The 25,168-nt window shown below is 40.3% G+C and overlaps 1 protein-coding gene across 5 annotated transcripts in view; it reads left to right on the top strand.

Moving 5' to 3' along the window:
- The window catches only part of RHOBTB1 (Rho related BTB domain containing 1), a 56,220-nt gene extending 40,392 nt beyond the window's left edge, over positions 1-15,828 (top strand). For all 5 annotated transcript variants that reach the window (XM_085309346.1, XM_085309345.1, XM_085309347.1 and 2 more), the window contains 7 exons: positions 3,607-3,792; positions 5,617-6,584; positions 7,020-7,138; positions 9,599-9,749; positions 11,455-11,543; positions 12,879-12,984; positions 13,516-15,828. In XM_085309346.1, the coding sequence (XP_085165472.1) occupies positions 3,607-3,792; positions 5,617-6,584; positions 7,020-7,138; positions 9,599-9,749; positions 11,455-11,543; positions 12,879-12,984; positions 13,516-13,685 (1,789 nt within the window). In that variant the 3' untranslated portion in view covers positions 13,686-15,828. The remainder of the gene's footprint in view (positions 1-3,606; positions 3,793-5,616; positions 6,585-7,019; positions 7,139-9,598; positions 9,750-11,454; positions 11,544-12,878; positions 12,985-13,515) is intronic.
- Positions 15,829-25,168: the final 9,340 nt, after the last annotated feature.

The raw sequence follows: 25,168 nt of genomic DNA, 5'->3' as shown, positions 1-25,168 counted from the left end.
AGGGTGAAGGACACTTCAGTTTGTAGCTCAAGTGCAGGGTTTTGGTTAGCTAGGAGGTGACACACATGTAAGTGGTAGCTGTTTTCTGCCTAAAACCGAGAGAATTTGTTCCTCTTTTCCATCTGCCACATCCTGCACAGCTACATTGTGTTCTGCCCTGTTTAGAGCCCCCGATGAGTAGAAAGAAACCTGTTTTTGTACATCGGTGGTGCAGAGCTTTCCACTGTGTATAGTGGTCACACACATGAGCAAGTCAGAAGTTACGAGTTTTAGGTGATACTTAAGTGTGTTCAGATGTTTCCAAGTGTGGAGTAGATGATTCATCATTTCTTCTGGTAAGCCTATGGAAAGCAGAAGCAAGAATAAACACTAACACCTTTCCAGCATGTTCCAGTGAATCTACAAGACACCATGTTGAATATCCAAGCTACTGTTTATCTTTGAGTTTTTTCTAAGATTTGTCTTTATTTCATGTGGTATTTCAATATTGAGTATCAGTATGTGTAGTAAGGGTAATCATGGGCTTTTAGTAGTATTTGACGAAGGTGTGTGTAAAGGATTTCTTGCCTGTTGCCAGCCTTAACCGAATGCTACTGTAAGGAAGACAATGCTGGAGAAGTTGTAAAGCAGTCTTCAGTATTCAAGTCTATAGAAATGTTTCTGTGAATCATTCCTGAATTTTATAGGTAAATGGTTATGAAATGTGTTTTCAAAAAAAGCAGCTTATTTTTGCTAATATACTGCTGCAGAGGGAAAGAAGAAAGCAGAAGTAAAATTGATTCATCCTTTCTCATTGTCCAAGTAACCAAAGCACATAAAAATGACACTAAATTGGATTTTTTTAAATCTTCTCCTTTTATATTCCCAGGGAATGTAAAAGTAACTTTTTTAATATTTGGGAGATATTAATGCCTTATTTTAACCTGACAGGTTCTAGCTTTTAAGAACAAAAGTCAAACAAACTTTGTATTTCGGGGTTGGTAAGTTGTAAATGTGCCTTTGACATTAAAGGAAAATGTATGTATTTATTTAAAGTTTACAAACTGCTGTTCTTCCCAAATGTTGACAGTCCTTTGCAGACAGTTAATCTTCCCCATGTTTTACTGTCTCCAGTTTGTATTAGCAGTGTACATCGTGCTTGTGACTTGAATGAAAACTTAATTTATTATGGTAAGGTATTTTGGGAGCTGATAGACCCTGCTCTGGTGCTGGTACTGTGTGTGAACTCTGTASCTACCCAGTGATTTCCCTGGTCCCCTAATTACGATACAGGACAATTTATTTGTCCTTGTCCAGCACAGAACTCTGTGGATCTTTATTTAYAGGGCAGTCCAGGTTTTAACTTAGTAAAATAACATGCAAATTATGATTTTTTTTTCCTCTTAATTCTGTTCTTCCTTTCATTTGGAAGACAGTAAGATGGAAATTTTCTGTTAGTGTAATGCCACACGTTATGAATTAGAGGTAAAGAAACCAGCCTATCCACAGCTCAGTTTTATGGTCACAGTGGGAAGGTCAAATGTGATGAGCTGCTCAAGAACCACACGCAGCTCAGTAGCACAATCTGACGTGAGATGCTTGGCAAGGGCTGCGCCTYGCGCCTGGCCACAGGCCGCCCTGCAGCAGCTCAGGGCGGGCTGGCCAAGGAGACAAGGCAGCGCGGCCTCGTCGCTGGAGCCCACGTTTGGGATCAGCCCCTGCTGCCAGCAACAGAGCCACAGGGAAGCCGTTGTCGTCTCCTGCCGGCAAACTCCCACTGAGCTCCGATTCCTTTTGGTTTTCGGAGAGGTGTGATCTCTCCTGGCTTGTGGAGTCAGGAGGGTTGGATTCTGGAGACTGCAATTACTCCCCTGGGTTAGGTGTTAATTTCTGAAGGGCACAGGACAGTCTGTCTCTCTAAGATGCTTAGTTAGAGTTGGGGCCTGCCAGACAGCCGACATTTGCCTTTCTGGCCGTTCTGAGGATCTTGAATTAAAGAACAGTTGTCCTGATTAGAGTATATGGAACTCAGATTTTCCATCATAGCTGTACGTTGATTTCTCCTTTCTGGGAGCTAAGCAAATTTTACTGGGGTCTAGATTTTACTCTCACAAAAGAGTAGAGTAAGTTTGATTTTGTAAAATGTCTGCCTCAGGTGTATACAAGATCAGTGCATTGATTACTTACCCTTTCCATTTAGCAGGTAACATTTACTGTTTAAAAAGGCTTTGTCTCTGAATATGATGGATGTGTKGCAGTTTATATAAGCTACAAACTTGGAGCAGGAGCATTAAATTCAGGCTCACAGCAATACCTGTATTGCATGTAGCTATCTTTAGAAGCAGTCTTGCTCAGATAGATCTGTGTCCTCGCTAAAGTGTAGAAAGCAGCAGTACAGAGGAGATATTTCATTATTTAAAAGGCAAATGTTAAGATTCACTGCTCTTGCTCTATCTGTTACACAAACTGCAGACACAATACATTTGGGCTAAATTAAAGAGTAATAGAAGTTAGCTGGACATGGTATTGCAGATCTTATTCTGCTGACAAYTCTGTAGGAATAGCTTGCCCCCAAAACGTCCCTTCCCCTCAAGTTTTCCTAAGTTTCAATTCAACTTTACTTTTTTCCATGAGAAAAGTATGCTGTTGAGATTGTTTTTTACATGTTTAATCCTTTCAGCATTTATTGAAAGGACCCAAGAGYTTGAAAACTCCTTTGTAATATTCCATCCTACTTCATAAATAGTGAAATTGGCCCAAGTTAGGAATGCCCTGAGGCAGACTGAAGCATTTCTCTGCCCTAGGGCGCTAGCTTTGGTAGAGTTAGGTTGGTTTGGTAGCTGTACTGCCAACTTTARTCTCTGTACTTTGGCTCTGCAAAGCAGTTTGATTTGGCAAAGTACTTTTTTTTCCCCTAAAAGCTTTAAAAGCCTGCAAATACTGTCATGCCTATTGTGATTATAACTGACTGTCCTGTGCTATACTTCACTGCCCTTATTTTCATTATGATGTTTATTTTGACTTATATTGTAAAGTAGTCACTGCTGTGACCAAATTACAGCAATTCTGTAGTAATTTGCCATTTTAACAAGTTATTTATTACAGGCATTGACAGCATTGCTGTGCAACGTTCCTTGCACAGGAGACTGCCTTAGTATCTGAAAGGGTACGCGAAAGGTATTTCCCCTTTACAAATTCAGAAGTGTGCTGTTCTAATTTCCAAATGCTAATGATCCTCGAATTAGAATTTAGGTGTCCAGTCAGCAGAATTATTTTGTGAACAGTAACAGCTTCYGGATAACTATGGAGCAGAAGTGGAGAATGGCAAGCCCTAACTCTTTTCCTAGTGATTTGTTTATACACATAGAGATCATCCTTCGGCATGGAGACCATCCTCCAGTGGTGCTCCCTAGGTTTGTGGCTTTGTGCTGCCATGCTTTCGTGGTGAAACATGTAGCTTCTATCAAACCTTTGCACGAGTAACGTGTGTTCTGACATGTGGGTTTCAGTGCATTTTTCAAAGCATAGGGTGGAACAGTTTCAAGCTGAARTGATGAAAGTAGGTGAAGCTGCAGTGGAAAGCATGGCTGTTGGTTTTTAATTTTTATCTTYGTGCTGCCTTTCTAGGTCTGATGTAGTTGTTCTGTGCTTTTCAATTGCTAATCCTAATTCCCTGAATCATGTGAAAACCATGTGGTATCAAGAAATCAAGCACTTCTGTCCTCGTACACCTGTCATTCTGGTGGGCTGCCAACTAGATCTCCGTTACGCTGATCTTGAAGCAGTTAACAGAGCCAGACGGCCTTTGGCAAGGTAAAGTTTAAACAAAAATAGGAATTAAGAAATCTCACCGTGTTACTCATGTATGGTACTTTTCAAAGAGAAATGATACTGCCTGGTATCCTTTTTTATAAAATAATATATAGGCGCTTTCTTCCTTTTTCATTTTGTTGTCTGTAYGTGCAGCTTCTTACTGTAAATTTTGAACAATGTTTTTACACACTCGAGGTCTTAAGTTTATTGAGTGGTTGGACAYGACTATAATAGTCTAAAATGGTACYTGGCAGTAGTGACATAGTAAGATGTGATATACATGTTCTGATAGAGAACACACACATGCAAACATCTAGTAATTGTTATTATTTATATGCCAGATTCTGCTACGGTGTTTTGTTTTGTTTTTTAATTCTCAATTGAATCTTCTTTTATAACCATAATCCTAGATCATAACAAAAGGTCAAGTGGTTCTAAATTAAATCTTTATGGTTCTGAGATTAAAAGAAAGATGTGCCAGACTTTTCTGGAAAGTTTTTTGTTTTCCCCAGATTCAGAAGACTAACATTCATACATTTGGGCAAAACTGTTCTCTAATTACCTGCTTACTTCTAGTTTTTTTTTTTTTTTTTTATGTGAATTTGCACATTGAATGAGGCCAGATTCATAGGAAAAATACCAATGATCTTGTAATTAAGAACTTTGCTGTAACACATATCCATAAAGGGATTGAATTAATATTTCATGGGCTCTTAGAACAGTATGCATTGCCTTGATTTCAAATTCTTGACTTTGCAAAATATTTTCATAGGTGAATTTTAAAACTTATTAAACAGATTTTTTTCTTTGTGTGGGTGGGGTGAGCTTTCTGGTTGATTCTTTAAAAGGAAATGGATGCTTTAAAACTCAGAATTCTTCTCCCTAAGCCTCCTTTCAGACTTCACCATTCATAACATTTGACCTCTGCATCTCTAGCACAGACTTCTGCAACCTGAAATGATTATTCACTGGCAACAAAAGAAAGCTGCTGTCTGGAGTGTGTTAAGTCTGGGCCAGATTTTGTCTGCCCAATACGGTACGCTCACCAAACGCACTGCTGGGAGCGTGTCTTCTGGCGAGATGGACTTTTGTCTGGAAGCTCGATCCCGGCCCAGACTTTTTTTGTTTTTTGTTTTTTGTTTTTTGTTTTTTGTTTTTTTTTTTTTACCCCACATCCTGCGCTAGAGCTGCTCTGGAAGTTCACAAGTTTCCACATACTGCTTCTGCAGCCAGGATGGGCCCATCTCCAAGTGTGTTCAGTTACAGTTTTAGTCATAGACTGCTATTATTTTCTTTAAAAAGCATAAGCTTAAAATAGTTCTCATTTCATACTTAGCTATATTTGTGGCATTTCTCTGGCTATGAGAGTGCCCACTTGAGTTTAAAGGGTGGATACAAAGACACTGATACAGTATCTCAGTAAAAAGGAATTTTGGGAGCTGTTTTTTAATAATGAGAGTTCTTGAGCATTCTATCAATTTTGCTTACTGTCCGTTTCCCTTTAACAGGGAAAAGGTTTGCTTCATTTTCTGGAAGTGAGTTCTACTTATCTTGAGTAAGATTGTTACATTACAAAGATGCCACCAAGCTTAAACGATCGCAACTATATGCTATTGTAAAACCCTCTCATATAGTGGCTGTAGATATTCAGAGGGCTCTGTGAGCTTGATTTTGTATTTCATATTAATATGAATTATATCAGAATTGAATATATTTGAATTATCTCAGAAATTGGTGCTGAAATGTTTTGTTGAATTCTGTGCTTTTGGAGTAACTTTGTGATGACCATTGTTTGTAAGGGGATTTGTTTTTATTCAACCCTAGGCCTATAAAAAGAGGAGACATTTTGCCACCAGAAAGAGGCAGAGAGGTTGCCAAGGAGCTTGGGATACCATATTATGAAACCAGTGTATTTGACCAGTTTGGAATTAAAGATGTTTTTGATAATGCAATTAGAGCTGCCCTGATCTCCAGAAGACACCTGCAGTTCTGGAAATCACATTTGAAGAAGGTCCAGAAACCTCTCCTTCAAGCTCCATTCCTACCTCCGAAAGCACCTCCTCCCGTTATCAAAATTCCAGAGTGTCCCATATCAAGAATGAATGAAGCTGGATATTTACTGGAGAGCCCGCTGTGTGCAGATGTTTTATTTGTTCTCCAGGAGCAGAACTATGTTTTTGCTCACAAGATTTACCTAGCTACCTCCTCCTCCAAGTTTTATGACCTTTTTTTAATGGAATGTGAGGGAAGTCCAGACTTGGATGAAACAAAGTGTAATAAAGAAAGTACAAATAGGGATGCTCTGACATGTCATCTTGAGACAAATGATGACAGTGATGAGATATCCTTAAAATCTGCAGATGTCAAACTTCTAGCACCAGAAAGTGATGACTCTCTAAACACGCTCGAACCTGAAGCTGGTGAAACTAATTCTGCAGTAAGATCTCTTTCATCCTGGGGTAAAGGGTTTGTTAGTATGCACAAGGAAATGCAAGTGAACCCTGTCTCAAATAGGACATGTCTTGTAACTGTGGTAAGAATGGATTCATCTGTGCAGGCTGGACCTTTTAAAACTGTTTTGCAGTTTTTATACACGGGGCAACTGGATGAAAATGAGAAAGATCTCACAAGATTAGCTCAGATTGCTGAAATCTTGGAAGTATTTGACTTGCGAATGATGGTGGAAAATATTATGAATAAAGAAGCCTTCATGAATCAAGAGATTACTAAAGCATTTCATGTCAGAAAAGCTAATCGGATAAAAGAGTGCCTTTGTAAAGGGACATTTTCGGGTGAGTAAATACACACTTTTACTGGAAAAATCCTAATTATCCTTTTATTCATGTTATTATCTCTTCATGAACTTGAAAAACTATGTCAGTTTACATTGTTCTGAGAGGAGAGATAAACCCAAAGTTATAGCAGTACTTGGGGCTGGTCTTTTCAAGTTAGGAGTCTAGAGTTTAATTTCTCAAAATCTATACAGAAGCTTTTAAATAAGTGACCTAATTTTCCAAAGTGCTGAAAATCCAGCATCTCCCTTTCAAATGAGCCTTTTAAGATTGCTTTTCATTTACCAATATAAAATCCTAGAGTTATCTCTGGGTGGAAAAAAGTGAAAAAGTCCTTCCCTTAAGGAAAGTGCAAGTGAAAAGTACCTTCTTGAGACACAGTTTCACTTTATACCCAGATTTGCAGCTGTGCTTGTTTCTTTGTTTCCATGGCAGATGTGACATTTAAATTGGATGATGGAACCATAAATGCCCACAAGCCTCTGCTGATCTGTAGCTGTGAATGGATGTCTGCTATGTTCGGAGGATCATTTATTGAAAGCTCAAACAGTGAGGTATTTATTCATTTTTGTCTATTTTGCTCATAACATCTTATGGATTTGGGCAGATGGAGGCCTTACTCTGTAGCTATTTGAAGATCTGCAGAAACCTCTGGAATGGTTCTTTATTCTTCCCTTAAAGACCAGGATACTTTTCTTCTTAAGGCACTGAATTTAGGATGCCAAGAGCATAGCGTATTTTCTGCAGGGCATGAGATGCCTTGCTTCTGGTGCCAGAGCAGGGTTTTGAAAATTGAAATTCTTCAAAAAATGAAATAAGGGAAAAACAGAAGTTGTGAATTTCTTTTGTTGTGTGAATATATATTGTACAAGCAGAACCATTACAATGAGAACATCTGGAGCAGAGGAAGTGGATGAAAGTATTAAAGAAGAGAGAAAAGAAAAGCTAAAGAACGTGGAGAATTAAACTAGAAAATGGGGCTGGCTTTTCAGTACATGAGTAGAAAACCAAGCACAGTTGAGAGGAAACTCAAGTGYGTCAGCTTTCCCCTTTGCATAAGGCAAGTATAAGGCACGGTGTAAAGATCTCAGTGCTTTGAGTTAAGTTTGCAGCAGAAGCTTTGTATTTTCAGGTGCCTTCAGAATTTCTTTTTCAAATTTTAAACATTCTACTAGTATTTTTTTCCTGTGTCTTACCCGTATACAGAGTTTGCTTTTTTGCTTTGATTTTTCTTGTTCCTTCTGGTAGTAATGGATCTTATTCCTATGAAGAGCTCAGCTTTTAGTATTTAATATTCTGGAAGATTGTTTTATACTTAAGTTTTTCTTGTTTCTTCTAGTACAGTTGTAAACATAATTCCTTCCCCAGAGGCATGCTTAGCAAGTGGTTCATTAAAAATAGATAGTTTGACTGTAGTGAGCAACACTTGGCAATGAAGAATATACATTCATTTTCTGCCAGTCTCTCTCTCTCTTTTTTTTTTTTTTATGATAAACTTAACAGTCTTAGCTCATCTTTGCAATTTAAAGTACTTGGCTTCCATTTTCTAGAGTTTAAAACATTCAATAATGAATTTGGAAATTTAGAAATACAAGTAGAATTTAATGCGTTTCCTTTTGACTGACCATTAACTCTTTACTTACTACTATTTCTTTCTGGGATACAACATTTTATTAACTTATTTACCGAATACTTACTGTTCCCTGCATTAAAAAATATAATAATTAATGAATTTTACAACTAGCCCCCCTTCCTTGGAGAAATGAGCGGTTTCCCACAGTGTCTGATATGCATTAGAGGTTTGTGCGTTAGCACTATGAGGTCTGAGTTTGAATTGCAACTATCCAGGCAGAGCTGAAAGAAAAATCCACAAGCTCCCAAAGTTAACTACCAACTACATGAGAACAAGGATTAGCCCTCTTCTAGTTGGAAATACATGCTGACTGCTCCCAGGCAGTCAGATTAATTGCATGTACATACAATTTCTCTTCACAATTATGAGTGGGGTTTTGGGGGTGTTTTTTGTTGTTTTTTATGCCAATTTCCTTACTACAAATTCTTCCAAATACCACGGTGCAATTCTTCAGTGCCAGCAACTCTCAGGTTATAGGGGCGTATGTTATAAACTGCTGAGTATGAGCGGCTAGCTTGGGTACTTGAAGCGAACTTTCCTGCCGCAAACTAGAGCGCCACAAGAACCGATTTTACCCAGTTCCTTGGAGGAGAGTGTGATCATCTATGCAAACGGTAGCTGAGATACTGTGGTGATAGGCTAGAATTAGTTGTTTAATTCTCCTCCTTTTTCTTCTAGCCTTCCCTGCAGTGAAACGGAGTTAGGTTTGTGCTGGTGAGAAATAAGATAGCCTTCGTCCCAAAGTTTTGGTAGTTTGATTACACAGTGCTTGTAGTAATTACGTGTGTGTGGCAGGAAAGGTGAGGTGTGAGGTTTACATTTTCTTTACATCATTTCTTCGGTTCTCAGTCCCATCCTAACCATCTACCTTGGGTAACTTTTTTYTTTTATTATTTTTAAATAGAGGGAGGTTGGGTTTTGGTTATCCTTTGGTTTCTGTTATATCAAAATCTCCAGAGTGTCCCTCGACAGGAGCAGATAGCTTGCATTCCTCAACAATTCTGCTGAGGGTTGGATTCAGACCAAGGATAGTTTGGCATGGGAAGTACTCAGTGGCTGTTACGTGTCCCACAAAACTATCCATTTGCAGGCTAGAAAGTGTTGAACAGATTCAGTACTGGATGGAAGTCCATTTCCATTAACTTGGCAGAGTTACCTGTTTCAGCAAAGGATCTGACTCTGGAAGTATGCTTTCCTATTGGCAGCTTCTTGATTTTTTTTTTTTTTTGTTTGTTTTGTTTTGTTTTTTGAGGAAATTTTTCATTTCTAAAATAACTTGGTGAGAAAAACAAAGTCCAGCAAAGTGACAGATGTGAAATGTGACCTCTGTATGGGAAGGGCTCAATTACTACAGACTATTTCTTTTTAATGTCTTTTCCAGGTAGTTCTTCCCAACATAAACACGACTTCCATGCAAGCAGTTTTGGATTACCTGTATACCAAACAACTCTCCTGCAGTCAGGAACTGGACACACTTGAGTTAATTGCATTGGCAAACAGGTTTTGCCTTCCTCACCTGGTCGCACTAGCAGGTAAGGATTTGTGGCCTTGTCCAATGCATGTCTTCTGCAGTGGCTGGAACATGTCTTAATGGTCTTGGAGCACAGGAGTTTTTCCACATGTCAAGGAAAATAAATGTTTTCCTTCTGCAAGGCAAATTGTAATACAAGTTGATATTTTCACTTGAAAAAATGTATTCGTTTTTCTCTTGCCTTTCTTAGTCTTGGGCTAAAGCAGAATAAATTTTCTTTTCAGCATCGTCTGTACTTTGTAACGTCCRTTCTGTTTTTACTAATTTACTAAGCTCCCAGGCTTTCCTTTACATAGAGTGAGGTGATCCGTTACACATTTCTATTCAAAGAGWGGAACTGAGCCAGTTCAAAACTGATCTGATTTTGTGTTTGTAGAAATGTTGCATGGATCTCTTTTTCACCACCCACCCAGACAAGAGTTGGTGTGTATATATATATATATGGGGATTTATTCCTCAACTCAGAAAGAAAACCTTTTGTTTTTACCACTTATTTAGACAAAAATGACTGATAGAGTRCTGCTCAGTTTGAAAATTAAATCAGTGCACACCGCAAAACTGTGGGTGGTGGTGCTGGGTGGCGGGGGGGGGGATCTTTTTCTATCTGTTTAGGTAGCTTGGCATTGTTTTGAGGAGATTGCCAAGGCCAAAACAGAGTTGAAACGGAGAGAGACAGACAAAACAAAGTTGCATATAGTTGTGGGACAAAATTCAGGCAAATTTTAATCATGTAGCAAATCCTAACTCTCCTTTAGTTGCGTGTCAGGACTGTGTAGCTTATCTTCACTGGTTCTGGCAGACCAAGTCTTTTACTGCCTGATTTTATGACAATGTTTTATTGGGAGCCTTATATGATTATTCTTTTCAGTAGTTGCAGCATAAACATACACTTACTATTAAGAGTATTTCATTTCATTTATTTTTGATGAAATATTTTGAATCCAAAGGCTACTGCCAACAGGTGGACCCAGYAGGATCAAATCAGCCGGCAGTTTTACTCAGCAATTACTCCAACCCCTAAGATGTTTATGCCTGTAGGAAAGGGTTAAGGAAACTCTTGAACATTCAGCAAGTGACTTTTGTGAGGAGCTGAYTGCAGTCTTCAGTAGGAACTCCTAGGAACAACTGATCTAAAATGCCTGAAGTGAACTTTTCTATTTCAGTGTCATATGTGTACTCACGAATATATCCCCAACACAGTGGCAAGTGCACTGTTGCCTAAAGACTTGTCTGTTGATTTTGTAATATCCAAATGAGACAAGTGGTCCGTATTTGTAATTTGTAGCGAATATCACAGCCAACCATTCTGTCAGAAAGAGACTGGTGGTTGCCAGACTTTGTCCTTCTGTTAGTGGTTATTAATTGCAGGCTTGCTTTCTCTAAGCAGAAATAGGAATTGTGTGCAAATTGTCTGGAAAGAGGCAAAGGAGCAGAGCCTCATCTCAGCAGTTCCAGCCCCACTGGAGTAAGACAGTTGTGCCAGTGATGGAGAATCTCTAACCATAACCATAAAAGCCAGATTTTTGACTTCGTCTGCTTTCCCTYAGTCTGAAGTTGCTTGGACTATTCCGGGTGAATCTGCACTAGAGGGAGGGAAAACATAGCTCCTTTGGTGCCTTGTTCACTGAATGCATATTTCTGGTAGGTGGTATGACCTTGACATGTGACTGTTTCCCATGTGAATGATTAGTTTTCTCATCTAACAGAACAGCACGCAGTACAAGAGCTGACAAAAGCCTCCATGAGCGGCATTGCAATAGATGGAGAAGTACTATCCTATTTGGAATTGGCCCAGGTCAGTGTGGACTGTCTTTTTTAAAAGATATTCTGGCCATCTGCATTATTTTTCAGTACCTTAATGGTTTTGAGTATTACATCTAAGTAAGTGGCTCAAAGTCTTTCATTTTGACAGTAAAATGAAACAATAAAACTTTTGACAATAAGACTTAGTTTTATCTTCTTATGTAAAGGAGATTTACCTTGTCTACATTAGTTGAAAGATAAAAACCTCTGTCTAAAGAAGCTAGGGGAGAGGGGCTGTCTTTCAACTGCATATTTTAATTTTTCTTGATTGTGGTGCTTCCAAGCTGTAAGTTCTCATAGCTGTGTTTTAAAATGAAATATAATGTAAGAAACCTTTTCAGCTTTGTAATATAACTGATCCTTGGGTTCCTCTCCATTTAAATTCTTGTAGATATTCTTAGACCTATATTGCATGGGCAAAATTCTTTATATTCTTAGACTTAAAGCCAGTCCTCTGATAATTGGATTGAGAGCACATCCTACTACTTTATGGTCAAACACAGTCTCAAACATCTGCTTGAGTCCCAGAAACTACAAAAAGAGGGAGCTCACAGCTCAGTTAAACTGCACATCTCTTTCCCCCYCCCCCCCCCCCAAAGGAATGCTACAGTAGTCTCCCAAGTACAGTAGTACAAGCTAAAATATTTTATACATTGAATTATTCTTGATTTCACACTAACGAAGAGTCTGGCTCTGGCTTGTCTTGAAGCCCAGAGTTTAAGCAATGCTGAAAAACAGCACAAGTTGGCCCCTATGCAAGATTTCCTTCAGCTGCTTTCAAGTGCCTCTCTGTGCAATRCTTACAATGCTGTTATAAAACCAGGACTTAACCTGTTCCAAGAAAAGACAGTTTGTTTTACTTAATTTGGAATTTATAAGGGKTTTTTTCTTTGGTTGGAGACAGAAGTAACATGTTTAAATTCAGTTAGGATATCCTCTGTGCTCTGTACCTACTACAGGATGATGTGTTTATAACCTGAGAAGATCATAGCAGACAATCAGAAAGCCAAAACAGATACACGTGCTCTGAAAATCTGACTTGCATTATAGCTGTGTTTCCTTACAACCATCAGAAACTTGCAGAAGGTTTTGTATTGAGCTTTCAGCAATACTTTAATTCTTTCCGTGAACAGTCTTTCAGAGAGGTACTTCAGAGTAGGGTTTTTAGTGATGGAGAGGGTGTATAACTGCTCTCAGAAGCTCCCTTGTGTGCTTGGGAGAACACTGCTGGATACAACCCCTTAGGGACTGCTCTGGTGGTTAATTGGGACTGCAAAATGAACGATAACTTCAGGAAACGGTACAAGCTGCTTGTTTTTCTTTGCAGTTTCACAATGCTAACCAGCTGGCAGCTTGGTGCTTGCACTACATCTGTACCAATTACAACAGCGTTTGCTCCAAATTCCGCAAGGAAATCAAAGCAAAATCTTCAGGTATGGGCAACTGTTCCCCAGTTCTCCTAAGATTTCCCCTTCTTTCTGCCCGCTCAGTACATTAAGCCCGAAGACACCAAGGTGAGCTCAGGTAGCTGTGCGACTGAGCCTCTGCTCTTCCTCTCCTGTGTAACATTCTTCCAATCTGTAAAGAAAAGCCCATGTCGTTAGCCTGATTCCTGGGCAAGCATTATGTTCTCCACCTGTTTCAGGGATGATAAAAGCAATGGAGCTGTTTGCAGGCTCCGTCCTGAAAAACCCACTCTGCCAGGGGCTTGCTTTTTTTTTTTGCTTTTGTATCCTTCTGTGGTGGACTGAGGCTTCTTGGGTACTGCTGCTTTCAAAGTCTTTCCACTGCTTGAGACAGGCAGAGCAGGAAACTGGAGGAATCTCAGAGGAGTGAACTGACACAGGGCCTGGATAAACGATTCACTAGTAGAGATCTTGCACAGCTTTCTGTAGATAATCAAGATGCAATTTGTGTATCTTACTAGTTTGTTTGGGGGCTTTTGCTTGTTTCTTTTGACTCAGATAATCAAGAATACTTTGAGAGGCATCGCTGGCCACCTGTGTGGTACTTAAAGGAAGAAGATCACTACCAGCGAGTTAAAAAAGAAAGAGAAAAAGAAGATGTTGCACTGAATAAACACCATTCAAAGCGGAAGTGGTGCTTCTGGAATTCCTCTGCTGTAGTTGCCTGAGCAAAGCAAACAGGTGGAAATCTGTAGCCAACCTCAGAAATTAGTCTTATCATTAGAAATAAGATGTAGTTCAGGTTTTCAGGCACCAACTTTGTTCCACATGTGTGCATTTATTATTGCTATGGTCAAAAGCACAAGCTCACTCAAAGTGAGCCTGGAACAGCTCCTTGAAGTCATATGTATATTTTTGGCTAGTAAGCAGATAAAWGTCTACCATTATTACATTTCTTTTTATACAAAAAAAACCCAACATTAATGTTGCAAACTCCAAYTGGGAAATATTTTTATACTATCTGGTATATTTTGTTTAAATAAAATTCTGGATTTGATTTTATTTTACAGATCACRAAATAACCATGTAGCAGCTTTGTAATTAGATTTTAACTATTTTTCCTATGTGAGTACAGTGAAATAGAGAGAATCCTCAGTCATGAGGGACCACCTTCAGAATATCCCATAAAAAGATCATCTTAGGAAAAAATCTAGTTGGCTAGTATAAGGGTTTTCTTAAACCAAGTACTGTGCATTTGTAATATAATTATGTGGTTATTTCTCCTCTCTAAAGTAAAGGGTTATAATAAGATCCAATAACTGCAAGATATAGAGTGCTTGATCTTTGTTCACCTGARTAGTAGTCAGGATAATTACCTGTTCAACTAGAGGCAAATGTATTTCTAATATTTGCCATGTAAGTGCAAATAATTACAACTATGTGGGCCATGTGAAATCTAGTGATTTTAAGTATTCAGAGGTTTTAAGTGTCTAGATTAAAGAGGATAATTCTAAAATCATTTAGAAGGGCTTATTAATTTATATCCTTATACAGGTACGGACCTGAATATAAAAAGCAGTTACACTGCCTGTGTTTGAATTACTGTGTGGCAGTTACCTTGKTCCATTGGGATCCTAACCATGCAGCCATTCCTCATGCAGAATTCCTTTTTSCTTCAGTGGAAGCAAATGAAAGGGCTGCAAAAACAAGTAGGAGCTATTTAGTGTTGTAGCTTTTTGTAAATGGAGAGGGATCTTCACATACCAGATCACTTCGGTTTGATCCAAATTGTTTGGTACCTTCTCCCAGATAGAATTCAGACGTGTTAGATTATGTTTAAGTAGATTGTGTATTCCCTCTGGAGATAGATATTCCCAGGTAGGGGCAAACAGGGTGGAGGAGTGGGGGGAAGAATTCTGCAGAAGTGGTGCAAGAAAAACAAAGCCTCCAGTGTTTTTTCAGTATCCTGTATGTTTATGATTTTTTAAATCAACCATTACTCTTATGTTGCAGTGTTACACTATAATACATAAGGATGAGAGAGTATTTAAAAGACCAAAAAGGAAATAAATATACTGTAGAACATATACATGCAATCCTGTACAGTGTCTCAGGCACAATTCTTTAACAGAAAGTAGTGTTTTGTATTAGGTTTGTTAATGTTGTTCTGTGCTGGCAGCTCAGCATACCAATGTGAAAAGCAGTTTGTATTGTTTTCTCTTTTCTGTATTCAAAGGCAAGGCAGTACAGTCAAACCCCAGTACTGTAGGTGAGGCACAGGTCACTAAGGCTTTGGACTGAAAGCCATATAAACCTCTACGTATCTGAGTTCTGAACAGAGCTAGTTCACAGCAGATACTACCACAGAGTGGYAGAAGTTGCCCAGCATGGGAAGAAAAATGCTGCTCTACAGACTTCTATACGGAAAGCTAGTGACAGGTTCCTTCCTCTATAAGATTCATCACCGTACGGTGATAAAGAAGGGCTATAAACAATGGTTGCAAATACAGTCTCCTTAATCCTTGGTCAGTGGTAATGTAAATTGTGGAAGGAAGGAAAGAATGAGAGAGAGCATGTCAAGACTAAGATGGAATWACTGTCATAAAATGTTGAACAGGCACATTTTAAATAAGTGTTGCTACTAGGTTTTACACAACCAAAGCTACTGTATGATTGTAATCTTGCCAAACTGTAAAGGATATATAAATGAAACTGAGGTATATGCAATAATATCCAGTTGTACTAGWTATCAGCTACTATAACCAAGTGGCTGGTTCATTTGGTTAATGCTGTCTATGGCCTTTAATCTTGGTGGTTATTTTGTGTTTTTTATTTTGGAAAAAAAAGTCAATAAAATTGTTTAGTTACAAAGYGTCTCCCAGTTTTTTGAAGAACTTMCAAGTTCTGCATTAGTTACCTCTATTTCTAGTGTTATTTTTCCAGCAGTTGTGGTATCAGCCATTGAATATACTGAACTCAGGTGCCTGGCTCAGTAGGATTTGTGCTTGGGAACGTCACAAGAAGATCCTATAATGTTTGTATAGGATTGGGATGGGAAAAGGTGGGTGCTTGTAACTTACCATTGAACTGCATAGCAAAGAAAAAAAGTTATATATAATCTTGACACTTTTCCCCGTGGTTTCTAATATTTAATTACCATGATATTACCCACAGGACATGAAACTAATTAATCATGACAGACATAGGGAGGAAAAATGCAAGTAAACAGCATGAATTCTGCTAGTTTTTCAGTATGCTCTGAACTTTCTGCAGAAAATGTTTTTCCTGCTTTCCCACTGCCATAGTTGTCAATCATTTTACAGACTTCCTATTTACTTATTAGTGGATTTGCAATTACTACCTCCCTGCATATAGGTTGTTAAACTGACAAAGGTAGAAAGTTAGTGCTCCTCTAGAGGACTTGCAAGACAGAGTGGCAAGAATGCCTTTTTTTTTTTTTTTTAAACAGCTCTTGGGCAATGCCAAGGACATTGAAAGTGAGATGTTCAGCACACAATGTACTTTTTTTCTAAAGTGCTAATTTATGAGCATGTTACATATCTCACTGATTTATTTTTGGAAGCAAGATTTTATTCCTTTGCATTTGCAATTAGAAGTGAAGTAATGGGCTCAGATCAAGAAGCAGAGACAAAAAATGTCTTGCCATCTGATTGTGATGGAAACAGCAGTGTACAAGGAACAAAACAGAAGTTTTGCTCTTTGGGGAACTTTTCTTTAAGTATTACAGSCATTTGTTGCTTGTCCTTTGTTTTCTTTTTCTGGGGAGTCTAACTCAGCTTATTTCTTAGAAACAGGATTTGCCTAATTGTTCTTTAAGGTGGAGAGGTACATCTGAGAGCAAGTAAGCAAGTCCATCTCAGAAGAACCGCATCACACAAACCAGTATTTCCCTCCCCCCAAACTGCATGCCAAAGCCACTAAAAATCACTGGCAGCTGTGCTGTTCTCTCAGTGGTAGCAGAAAYAGAAGCATTTGTGAGCAAGGCAAAGGATCGCCCTGACTTCAGCCACAGCTCACTAGCTGCATTCACTGGAGGCCCCCTCGTTGTCTTGTAGTCACATCGTGCCTCAAGGTACGTAAAGTAAAGCTAGACAGTGTTAAATACGGGGCATGTTAAGAAGGGTTACTAATAGAAGAGCTGATTATTCTGGACATCCCTTCTGAGCACTGAAAACATGATTGTACCAGAGAAGGTAGAAGAAGGTGATAAAGTACAGTATTCTCCTTGATTCTTCAGCAACTCACCCGCAGATATCCCTCAAGCACAGAACTGTTACTCCTAGAAGTTTTTGACTTGTGAAATGCAGGGTTTTACCGTGTTTCAGTTACAGGCACCGGAAAACTAGCAGAAGGCATCTTGGAAATCCCCCTCTGAGAATCAAATCTTCCTTCTCCTATGACAAAGGTTATAGGAGAAGAGCTAATATACTAACTTAGATTTATTTTGGTGCCTAAGCTCAAGGTTGATGGTTATTTCAGTTTTTATTGGGCTGCAATTTTTAATGGACCAGAAGTGATTTGCTGACCTTGTCAGATGAACCACAGCTTTTGTCCTTACTCTCCCCTTTTCTAGATCAGTCCTCATACTTCTGTTACTGGATATGCTGGCATTTATTTCCTCTCAGTCAGAGTCTAAGGTAGGTTCTGTTCAGTGAAGTGTATTTAAAGTGGCTGCTTGCCACATCTCAATCCTTAGATTTTTGTCCATTAAAGTGAGTTAACAGCACTTGCATGAGTCCATTTGTCCTGAAGGCAAAATTCCTGTTAAAATGGATGAGACACCCCCCCACACACACACACCCCGCTACCACTATGGCCTTTGGGCTCTGAGGTGCCAGCTAATGAACTGAAGCGTTACCACTTGCCTGTGTTCCAGATCTGCTCGCAGAGCTTTGCCATGTGTACTGCRTGCAGGGTAAGACTTAGCAGCGTAACCTCCGTCCTGCAGGCGCTACAATAGGATAATTCATTGTCATCTAACCTGTGCCTTTGCTTGCAGCTAAGAGCATGTAACTCATGTCTCAGGATCACTTGGCACTAGGAGGCACAACAGTGRTACTATTGTACATTTATATATGCAAGCTATATACCTCACTGCTGCTTATGCAGAATTACGTTTAATTTCTGGTAGAAGTCTGAAAAGCTTTTGGACCAAGGTTGCAGGAGGCCAAGAAAATTTGAACTTCAGAAGATACAAGAGTGATTGTGCTGATGTATCCAACTCCAGAGAAAGTCAAACAGAGAAGATTAAGCTGTGACTCAGAGGGAGAGGTTAGCACGGGACAGAAGTGTTCCTCTAACTGTTCAGCCTTACTGTTTCATTTGTAAGAAGGCCATACAGCTAGAACACCCCCCTGTGCARTGCTGCAGCAGGTGCCTAGGAGCAGCAGATGTGCCCAGGTGCAGGTCCTGCCTGCCCTCAGCCACTAGGAACAGCGCAAACATGATATTGTGTTGCTGATTCATTTAATATCCTTTCCCAAAGGGCATCGACACTCCTAGATTCTATCCTCCTGCCTGCAGAGGAGTCCAGTACCGCTGAAGGTAGGATATCCAATTTTGTCCCATGTTGAAGGGTATTCCAGAGCAGCAAGGACCTTACCTGACAAAGGATCTTGTACCAGTCTCCTTTGCTGGGACAGCACAAAGCGGAAGACTGAACTCCGACAGACAGCTGCGAGCCTGCGGGAAAACAGTTAACAGCATTCAGAAAGCAGCCAGGAAGGCRGAGACCCAGCTGCAGAACATGCAGGTCAGCACTGTCTGCATGACAGCATGGATGCAGCATTTCAGGTACCATCTAAAAATGCAAAAGGGGAGGGGAGAGGGAAAGATCCCTGTCGACATCAGGGAACCCTCTGYTTTACAGCTTAAAAAAAAAAAAAGAAAAAGAAAAAAGAAAAAAGCAGCCCTCACCCCTACATAAAATCAGCAGTCTGGGCCCATTGCTGTCTCCCACTGGTCAGAGGAAACAATCCTCCAGTCTGGCTACTCCCTCCCTCCTCAATGCATTCCCTTTCTGGCTGGTATGAAGTTTTAGATAAGAAATTTCTTCTTSTGAAGTGTCATAAGTTGGTTGCTTAAAAAAGTTTCTTGCCTGTAACATTTAAAATTAAAAAAAAAAAGGTATCCTTTATTCCCTGTGGGTTTGTTTTTTTTTTTAAAGTTATGGCTGTAGCATAAAAATTAGATGGCATTGCAGGTATTATTGCTGAATAGTCACATTATCATCATAGATTAAAAAAATCCTATGGTAGTTTAAAGGTGTGTGATTAAGTTTGCATCTTAGACATAAGCTAGCCATTCTGCTTGGCTATTCAGGTGTGATCCCCTTGCTGTCACCGGTATAGCCAGCCGTTGTGCTATATGCATTACAAAGATTGTTCCTTAGATTTCTCTCCTGGGTCTTCAGTTAGGCTTATGGCCAGCTTGCAAAGTAGTGTTGATCCCTGCRCTGATTACTATCTACATGTTCAATTTTAGAGTGCCTGGAGTTAGCTTAAGATAATTAACAGATCTCATTGTGTCATAGAACAGTGCTAGATGACAGCTCCTTCTCTCACAGGCAGTGCAAAGAAAGGGAGTTTCTAAGGAATCCACAGGGACGCTTTGGGGACTAGAGCGCTCTGCGAATCCTCCCTGATCTTACAGGGAAAGCAGAGCGAGAGGGAAGAGCTGGGTTATCTTGCAGGGGGTGTGATCTAGTGACACATCTAGTGTCGCTGGTCCATAAGCCTTCATACAGTGCTCTGTCAAACAATTTCTATTGCTGTTCATCTTTGCAGAGAAAGACTTGCCTCTGTCTTGCAGCTGCCAGGCACTGCCAGGGGCACCCAGAGCTTCCCCCAGCTTGTCCGGCTTGTCCTTTGGGTTGCTGAGGCAGGTCCGCACAGCTTTGGTCCCCATCGTTTCAGCYGGCCAAAGGCAGTGAAGTTGGACTGTGCTGAAGCAATTTCTGGCCTGCTGCAGAGTGCCTCTCCCTGGCAGCCGGTTCGAGCAGTGGGGGACTGCAGTTCCCACAGCCACATTGCCTGTTCTGTCTCAGGTTACTAATGAACAGCAGCGGTAATGAGCTGCCAGGACTGACACCTGTGCTGACCACCGCCTTTGTTTGCTCCAGGTTTTGTTCTTGCAAGGTTTTGATTGCTTAACTTGCAGCAAGTTTTGTTAGGTGGRTGCTAATCTGTTAAGAAAATAGGAGGAGTAAGAAATAAAAAGAGTGCATCAATTAAATAATTACCAAAAGCTAATTGGGTAATTAARTTAAAGACCTGCTTTCCTTTCTTTGTAGGTCTCTTACGCCTGAATGTTAGGAGGGGACTGAAGGTCAGTTCAGGAGGTGCTGGGCAGACTCTTTCCAAACTGCTGGTAGGACTGATTGCTCTCTTCTGCTGGTCTTTACCTGAGCATGGTGTAGGACTCCAGGAAAGCTTCGGTGTCCTCCAGGAAGCAGTGGCACACTGAGCAGATGCACCAGGCATCTAGAGGAAGCAGGCCCTTGCTGCATGATTAGCTGTAGCTACAGGAGCAGCATTCAATTAAGTTTTTTTTTTTTTTTTTTTTTTTTTTTTCTAGCTCCATAGCTTTTTCTTTGCTTAGGAGCAAATAGTAAGAAGGGGAGATTCCTCAATCTCCCAGCCCATTAACACAGGGTTAGACTGGGGCCAAGGAGGTAGCTTTCAATTTAAAACTACATACTAGCTTCAGGCTTCAAAAGCTTGGCTTTAAGAAAAAAAAATTGATAAACATATCAGTACACAGACACTCAGCAGTCCTGCCTATTGCACTTGCACTCGTTCTCAGTCAGGCTGCCTGTGCAGAGCAGTCAGGCTGCCAAACTCCTTGCCATGGGATACTGGGGGCACAGGAAATCTGGAAAGGTTCATGGATGAGAAGTTTACAGGGAGTTAATAACTACATAAAAACTGTGCCCAACCAAGCAACTTCCTAATTTGAACAGATAGGTGAAGGCTGGGAGTTTTCAGAGGAGGCAGCGCTAACTGTTCACCCTATTCTCTGTCTTTAGACACCAGGTTTTGGCCACTGCCAGTGGCAGGTTAATGGGACAGGTGGGTTTTTGGTCTGACCTAGCACTGCTGTTTCTTCACTCCATAATGATTTGTGAGGAAGAATTTAAGGCAGAGTGGCTTTTCCCACCTATCTACATGCTCCTTTGCAATGAGTTATCCAAAATAGGTCTTTTCCTGCCRTTTCAGAAACACCTTCCTTCATGGGGCTAGCTAGATCTCATGATGCTCTACTGTTTACAGCAGTTCTTATAACAGTAAATGTTAATAATTAAGCCAGGTGGCACTGGTGGCAACAGGCATAGATCATTCACCTTTGCTTTTTGGAGGATAACATGGAGCATCTGAGAGTAACTTTACTGYACCAGCTGCACTTAATGAGACTAGTGCCCATTCACTAAGCCCTGTCTCGGCAGGCTGTGCACAATCAAGCCCTCTGTGCACAAGTGTCTATAACTGTTTTATCACATTTTTCATCTTTTGGATGTCTATCCAAGAGGTATATCATACTGGCTCAGGACTGTTATCTTTGTTTCACGGAAGAGTTGAAGCTCAGAGAGAAAAGGTTTTGCCAGGGTCATGCAACTGATCAATACCTGCCCCTAATCTCTTTGCTTTCGGTGCACAGCTAATCATAATCAATTCTTGAATGGACTGTCAGGTGTAAGCRGCAGGTTCAGCTACTTTGCTCCCTCTCACTGCTTCATCTACTACTATTTTCTTTCAGGAATCCATCAGTGTAAGACAGATCTTTTCACTCTGAATTCCTTTTTGGTCTTAATTGCAATACCTGGGGAGTAAAATGCAGCCACCACATATTTCCCCTGTCCCCTCAGCAGTCAGCTACACTGTCATCTTCTGATYTGACAGCATTTGAGTGAAGCACTAATCAAGTCCAAATCATTTGATGTGGGCACTTGACATTTCATGAGCATCCTCATTCTCTGAGGCAGGCTGTAATTGGGTGTAGGGAAGGCAGACTGGCACAATTGCTATTTTTGTGCTGAGTTGTCTGCACATTTAGGGGGAGTGGTACATTCTAGGAAGCCACAAGGCTCTTCAGGAACAGTTTGAGCTTTTTGCCTGCTAGAAGTCAGTTGTCTATTAGACTGAGGACTGTGTTCAGCTTGGGAGAGCAAAGAAAGACAGGAGAAGCCTACAAACTCATGAAAGGCGATCAGGGAATAACRGGGTGCTGCTTTCACACTGTAAGAGTTGGATGACATCAAATGAAACGRCAGATTCAAAAACAGAAGCATCTCTCTCCACCAATGCTAGTTGAGCTACAGAGTTTCTTACTAACGAACACTGACAAAGTGTTCACACAACTTCCAAAACCTCAAGGAAAACAGMTGATTAAATACAATATTATCACCTCTGGTTAAGTGACTTACRCCTAGGGCACCAAAGTCTGGGGGAGCATCTTACAAATATTTCATGTTTATCTTTTCCTTATGTTCCCCAAAGCATCTGCTGTTGGCCACTGTAAGAGGCAGGACTTGGGGCTGGCCAGGCCTTCGCTGTGATCTGCGGTGCTACAACACAAGGCACCCTGAAGTAACACATTAGATTAACTGTGCTGTGATCCCGTTAGCCGCACCGCGCTGCGCGTTGGGGAGCCCCTTCCCCGGTGGGCGCGGACCAGTCCCGGAGCTGAACAGTAGTACATTCCAGATCACTCGGGTGTGAGAGCTGTCGTACTGAGAGCGCAGCCTTCAGCCTGTTCCTGACTGCAGAGAACCAAGGTAGTGGGGCACAGTGGTACTTACCTCTGTCTACCCTCCATCTTACAGTTCTTATTTACTTTGCTTATTGTTTTCACATACARGGCTGAGAAAGCACCATCACTTAGTGTGATACACATTTCTTCTATTGTATGGGGAATAGTGTTTCATTATTATAAGCTTTTTCAGTTTTCTTAAGGCTTTTTACCACTTTGTCAGTATAGCATAATTTATTTTGAGTGGTTTGCACACATTGAAGTGTGTGATGTGTTATTTATGCGCCTCTGATGAGTTCTTTCCCAGCTAATAGATCAGTGTTTTTTGCTTTCACAATACAATTTCTCACTTAAAAATCAGACTTCAAACCTGTTGGCTTTGCCACCTCACACCAGTTCAATTCTCAGCTCCAGACAGACAGCACAGGGCCTGGCACCATCCCTGCAGTAGGAACTTCTCACTTACATCCAAAGCAGTGGAGGACTGTTCAAGCAAAGTGAACCTGTTCCTCAGAGCTGCTGTCCTTTGGTTTTCTGGCTCCATGCCCTTAGACTAAATTGTTTATATGTATACATAAATATACATACATATATAATATATACACACATGTAAATATAGATTATGTATTTTAAATATATAAAATATTTAGTGTAATGTTTTTATATTTTTTAGTATATAAAAAGACATTTTAAGTTATGTCTACAGTTGGCTTTAAAATTCAGGTAGCTTCCCCCACCAACATCCTCCTTGTTCATACTCCACCTTTTTTCTTAAGCTAGGTAAGTGAGGGCATTAGGAGTGATTAAGATGGCTATAGGTATACTCACAGAGTAGAAGGAAAACTTAACTCAGTATTTTGTGCARGTGAGGTAGAGCTATTTGTAACAGAGATCCTGCAGAGGTTCAGGTTGAACTTTAGCTGCAATCAGAGCCACGAGATACATGTGAGCCCTCACCACTTCATGTGAAAGAAGAGGCAAGGTACTCCTCACAGATACGCTGATATCAGATTGCCATCACGGCCCCATTACTCAATCTGCCATAAATGCCTTTTGGGAAGCAGCCAGGTTCAGCTAACTGGCAACTGCATTTTACGTAAGGGTATAGTCCCAGGTTTTAACTAGACTTCCAGTCCTTAGGCTGAATTCTTTGGTTGTCCAGTAAGGAGGCAATCTGAGTCTATCAGTGCTGAGCTGGTTATCAAAAAAGCACACCTTTATCTAGAATTAGTCCCAGAGGATTTAAAGTTTGGAGAGCAGTATCTCTTCTCCTTGCCCTCTGCATGTGACATATTATTTGCAAACCGGGCAGCCAAGGGGAAGCACTAGTGACAGTCAACACCAGTTCTGCTTGGAYGTGTCCCCATCTCACAAATGGCTTCTTTTGGGCCCTGCTCCCTGCTGAGCTGCACAGGCTGCAAAGCTGGCTTCAGTGCAGATCTGCCTCTGCACAGATAGCTAGAGTAGGGCTCTGTAGCTAGTTATGAAAAAGCATCATACTCCCTCATAGATCTTAGGTTCAGTATTTTGTTTTTGAGTATTTTTCCCCACATGCATAGGGTTTTGAAGGTTGCCAGCAGCAGAGAAGAAAAAACACATCAGATGAAAATCAATGTGTTAAGACATTAAAAAAGGTAACTTAGAAATTGGATGTTTTGAAAGACTCAAATAATAGAAGTGGTTAATCATCAGTAACATTTCTGTTGTATCTGAAGCCGTACTATAAGCTCATTAATAACATTAATTTAGCACCATAATACTTCTGTGAAAAAAGTTTTTTCACGCCACTGAATGGGGGGGGGGAAGGGGGGAGTTAAGATACTCCAAAAAGCAAGTACATAATCTGTACAGACAGCCACATACCTATTTATTCTCAGTCATTTTAAGAAGCTGCAGCAAGAGCATCCTCTATGACCTTGAACAAAGCTTTTTTCCCTGCTATGAAAGGCCAGCCAGGATCTATGGTCAAGATGTCCCACATGACAACTCATCCCTCAAGTTGTTAAAAGTGTTCTACTACTCAGTCTTTAATTAACACTTCTTTCTTTAGTACTGTACTACAGTGTAACAGCAGGGAGCAGAGACTGAAGTCTGAAGATGACAGGAACTCATGATTGTTTCCTTACAATAAGCATCCTTCAATGTTACAAACTAGCATATGGGCAGCCCCAGGAAGATAGGGAGAAGGTTGCTAGAGAACAATATCCTGGATTCCAGAGCAGAATGAAAGAAACTGTAAGGAATCCTTAGCTACAAGCATGCACATTGGTTGAACAAACATAGACCTAAATTGCTAATAGTACAGAGGCACTAACTCTTGTTATGAGATGGAAGGTTCCACATAAAAGAAGAAATGTTYCTATGTACCTTAGAAGACTAAGGCCCTATTTTCCAGCTTAATATTTCTTACATAAGAAAACCAATTATTAATGAAATCAAAAAT

This window comes from Rhea americana, unplaced genomic scaffold (assembly GCF_003343005.1).
Source record: "Rhea americana isolate MKP2758 unplaced genomic scaffold, rheAme1 scaffold_296, whole genome shotgun sequence".
Lineage (NCBI taxonomy): Eukaryota > Metazoa > Chordata > Aves > Rheiformes > Rheidae > Rhea > Rhea americana.
This window is presented reverse-complemented; position numbering and strand designations above follow the sequence as displayed.